Raw genomic sequence first — 4,626 nt, 5'->3', positions numbered from 1 at the left:
CCACAAAAGAAAGGTTTGAAACGACATGAGGGTGAGTGAACGATGACAGAATTTAAATTTTTTTGGGTGAACTATCCCTTTAATGTTTTTATTATTATTATTATGAAATGATGCTCTAAACAAGAAACTAAATCTGTGAGCAGGTGGCGGTAAATGTCTTTATGAGTTCATTCGAAAGGCTGAGTCATTCAGGAATGAAGTAAATGGCTCTCTTTATGAATGAGTCTTCGAATCATTGGTTCACACGATTCGTTCAAAACGCGGATTCCTTCAGAAACTAAACGCTGCTGTTTCTCGAAAACGCGCAACAATTCTGTTATGGCTTTAAAGGTAATTTGTTCTCTGCAAAATTGAGCAAAAACATATTGTGTTTAAAATATAACACAATATCATTGTTTTGGGTTTGGGTTATTATACACAATTTTTGGGTATAATATGTTACAGTTTACTTTATTTTGCTATCCTCACTTACATAAATGAACTACAGTGTCCTGCACCCACTAGTAAAAAAAAAAATAAAAAATCCAGTTTCTGAATTCAAAATCTGGTGTCTGAATAATATTTGGTTTGACTGTAAAAAACTAAATACTGCAAAAGAATACAATTAAAAAACAACACACGAATCCCTTTGATGGCTTTATTCAAGACGATACTCTTTGTTGCTGGTGTAAAACGGAGCAAATCTGCATGTGGTGCAGCAAGTTTCACTATTTTCTACAAGACATTCATGCAACATCAAATGAAATGTTTTTCTACTTTCTACAGTCATGATATCATTGTGCTCTGCTGTGTTTCATCCACCGTAATACTGCTGCCCTGCTGGTGACTCCTACTGTAGTGTACTAGAAAATAGCTTTAAACACTGGTCTGCTAAACAAGTCGCTATTTCAAGTGAATTATTCTCTAAACTCAGTTGAATGGACTGATATTCCAGGGGGAATGAATGGCACTAGCACCGCTGAACTGAACTCTTTCTCCCTGGATCTGAATTGCTTGGTAATGGCACTGAAATTCTGAGAATGGAAACCCCTTGAGAACCAAACAGAGCATCATACTTTAATGTTGGCACAGATAAATAATGCATACGAACCCATTAAAGATAAAGGCACTTTTCTGGGTAAGAGTCTAGGTAAAGGCCTTAATAATTTGGAGCCTCAAACATATTCTCTCTACTGTGCACAATACAGCTATCAAGTTCCTCTGTTCACGGCCCTCAACCGGTTCTACAAGGGGATGAAATGCGTGGTGGACTGATCAGGTATCAGGAAGCGTTGAGTTGTCGGAGAGGATCATGGGAGATCCCAGCTGGAGCTCCTGCTGAAGTGACTCCATGTCAGCAGGGGTCATGCGGTGTACCTCGAGCCAATCAGAGAGCAGGGATGCAGACAGGGGGGCCAAGTCATTGTGACTAATGGAAGAGAGAATAGAGACCATTGAAACGCATGTTACAGTCGAGTATTGTAATTATCAGTGACGTACAGTTTAAAAATAGAGCGTGCACTTTGCGGTCACCGGGATTTGAACTGACCTTTCCCTGAGGTCGGAGTGCTGGAGTTCGGTGAGAGACTGAGTGAGGAGGTCATCGAGGTCGAAGCCGACGCCGTATCCTGCTCCACTGCCTTTAGGAGTCACTGAGAAAACCGGCGGCAAAATGTCTTCAACCTGGCGGGAAAAATGATTGAGAGAAGAATGAAACAAATGAACAAGATCAAAATTAAAACATAATCTGATAAAAAATACAGAAATATGTTTTCCAAACGTAAGTCACAGAGCCCATATGCATGGAAGCTTGTTTGAATCATGAGTAAAAAAAGGTAATTGCAATCTCATTTCTTTACTTTATGTCTCAGTGTTAGCCTACTTTATTTTCATAATGACCTTTTTCTTCATTACCCTAAGTTAGAAACAGGCCTCCATGCATAACATCATTTGTCAGAAAATAAAACAGAAAGATAAAAATAATGCCTGGCATGACCTTTAGGGGGCCACAGTTTTATTTTCAATTAATCTAACAATAAATTAATCAATCACTAAAAATAAAACATAATAATGAAACAGAAAAAACAATGCCTTGCATGGCGTTTACAGTTTCTTTTTTCCAATTAATCAAACAATCAATATATACAAATAATATATAACAATAATAATAAAAACAATACTGATAATAATAATTAAAAAAATAAAATAAAAATAAATTTTAAAAAGTATTAAACGTGTTTCTCATCCAGCAACATTGGTGCTACACACACAAACTATAAAATAACTAAAATAAAATGTTCATGCTTACTTTAAATTTAGAGGTCACTGGAGATTATTTCCATTTTTATATCATGATTTAAATGAATATTTTCAAGTGATTATAATTATTTTTGTACAATTAGACCCTCAGTTCTGGCTTGCAGTCAATGGTAACTTTATTTCTAGCTTATGCAACACTTTGGAGCAGAGCATGAGTAAAAAACAAACAAACAAAAAAACGTAACTATAGAAATTTCCATGACTTTTTAAAATTTATTTTTATATTTTCTGTTTTCACTTTTAGTTACAATTTCAGTAATTGTGATGCTTTTGTCATTAGTTTTTTAAGTTTTTCAAATTAAACTAAACGAAACTGAGAAATGCTGCCTTGGTAACGAGCCGAAATAGTTTTCTATATTTTATTTTCAGTTAACCCCAGCCTGCAAATATTTATTTTAAAATCCTCTAATTGTTCCTGGTTATCCTTGACCGCTATAACCCAATAACCCAAATAAATGTCTTAACCCAAATTAAATGATAACAGGTTTTGCTTTTCTAAGCAAACAAACTTTCACCTGGAAGAAAATAATAATGCATAACAATAATAAAAAATACCATATGCTCATATTGGAAGAAGGCCAATCATGCACTATAAATAAAACGTTCACCTGTGACTTTGAGAGCTGTTGTGTGACTGTGTGGATGTCAGGGATGCAGTTTGCTGGCTGTCCCGTGTCAGTGAGACCAAGGCAGGGGTGAGCTGCAGCTCCCGGAGGCTGTTTTGAAGGGCCCTGTGCATGAGAGCCATTTTGTTGCTCTTCTAAAACACAAAGTTTGTCCAGGGCTTGAGGACCATTGCCGATCTCTGGATTGGAAAGAGACGTGCTGGTGTCCGAGATGCCAATGCTGGGGTTCAGAGCTGATGGTTTGGTCATAAAGGATTCCAGCGGCAGCAGATGGATGTGAGCGTTGGACTGCGACTGCGCATGCGTGACAGGCTTTATTGGAAAGAGACGTGCTGGTGTCCGAGATGCCAATGCTGGGGTTCAGAGCTGATGGTTTGGTCATAAAGGATTCCAGTGGCAGCAGATGGATGTTAGCGTTGGACTGCGACTGCGCATGCGTGACAGGCTTCGGCTGCATTTGCATGTGCGCAAAGCCCGTGTGAGCGGGGTTATTCAGTTCAGGTGGAGGTTGGTGGGTTTTCTGGGGTTGGTGTGGAGTTGTTCCTGTCCAGTTCTCAAGACCGGTGAACATTGTTCCAACAGTCAGAAACTGAGGTTTTAATATGTTGTTTTTGGCAAAGGCACATGGGGCGGTTACCACACCAACACTTCCACCTCCCCCTACAGCAACTATCCCAATGTCTCCATTCTGAGCTGGACCTAAAGAGACGGGCTGTGCATAATGAGTCGGAGTTGGATGGAATATTCCAGCTGCCAAACACTGTCCCATTTGTGGTGGTTTGAAAGTCTGCACTTCGTTGGGTTGTTTTGGTGCCATTGATTCTCCCCTGTCTGAGTTTGTCTTTACGACTTTGCTTCCTTTTGCTGGCTGGATTTGGACCGTTTTACCCTCACCGGTCTTGGCACTATTGGTTTCCGCAGTCTGTGATTTGTCCACTCGGTTGTCCATCATTTGTCCCCAGCGCTCCAAAAGCTTCTTATCGCTGTCGCTGAGTAACACGCCACCCAAAGATTCGCCTTGTTTTCCCTCCTTTTTCTCCTTCTCTTTCAGCTTCCTCTTTCGCTCCATCGCACGCTCCTGTCTCTTCCTCCGCTTCTCCTCCCTCTCTCGTTGTCTCTCCTGGGCCGTGACTGGCTTCTTCTGCTCTGGTCCAGAATTGGAGGAAAGGGATGAGGTTAAACCTCCAGTAGATCCTCGGAGTAATTCGATACCAAAAGCTGCAGAGCCTCCATCTGGGGAAGAGAGAATCAGTACATTATTGACATGACAGTACTTGTCATTACTTGGAAATAACTGAGAAAAATTGGATAAACATTAAAAAAAAAAAATATATATATATATATATACGAAAAAAAAAATACCATAAAACAAAACTTAAAGTTCTTAAAATTTCTATTCAGGTTTATAAGAGTATTAGTCGGTAGAAAAAAAAAAGGAAGTGTCAACTTAATATGCGAGTATAGGAAATTGAGATTTATACATCATCTGAAAGCTGAATAAATGAGCTGGATGATTGGATAGAACAGAATAGGAAAATATTTGGCCGAGATACAACTATTTGAAAATTTGGAATCTGAGGGTGCAAAAAATCAAAATATTGAGAAAATCACCTTTAAAGTTGTCCAAATTAAGTTCTTAGCAATGAATATTAATAATCAAAAATTAAGTTTTGATATATTTATGGTAGGAAATTTACAAAAT

The 4,626-nt window shown here is 38.6% G+C and overlaps 1 protein-coding gene across 1 annotated transcript in view; it reads right to left on the bottom strand.

Moving 5' to 3' along the window:
- Positions 1-628: 628 nt before the first annotated feature.
- Positions 629-4,626, bottom strand: part of LOC107654010 (mitogen-activated protein kinase 7-like) — a 14,378-nt gene continuing 10,380 nt past the window's right edge. Inside the window, exons 5-8 of the mRNA XM_016440883.1 lie at positions 3,367-4,157; positions 2,907-3,212; positions 1,529-1,662; positions 629-1,408 (exon numbers count right to left, since the gene is read on the bottom strand). Of these exons, the coding sequence (XP_016296369.1) occupies positions 1,255-1,408; positions 1,529-1,662; positions 2,907-3,212; positions 3,367-4,157 (1,385 nt within the window). The 3' untranslated portion in view covers positions 629-1,254. The remainder of the gene's footprint in view (positions 1,409-1,528; positions 1,663-2,906; positions 3,213-3,366; positions 4,158-4,626) is intronic.

The sequence above is a fragment of the Sinocyclocheilus anshuiensis genome, unplaced genomic scaffold (assembly GCF_001515605.1).
Source record: "Sinocyclocheilus anshuiensis isolate Anshui unplaced genomic scaffold, SAMN03320099.WGS_v1.1 scaffold454, whole genome shotgun sequence".
Lineage (NCBI taxonomy): Eukaryota > Metazoa > Chordata > Actinopteri > Cypriniformes > Cyprinidae > Sinocyclocheilus > Sinocyclocheilus anshuiensis.
The sequence above is the reverse complement of the archived record's forward strand: the minus strand, read 5'-3'. Positions and strand labels throughout refer to the sequence as shown.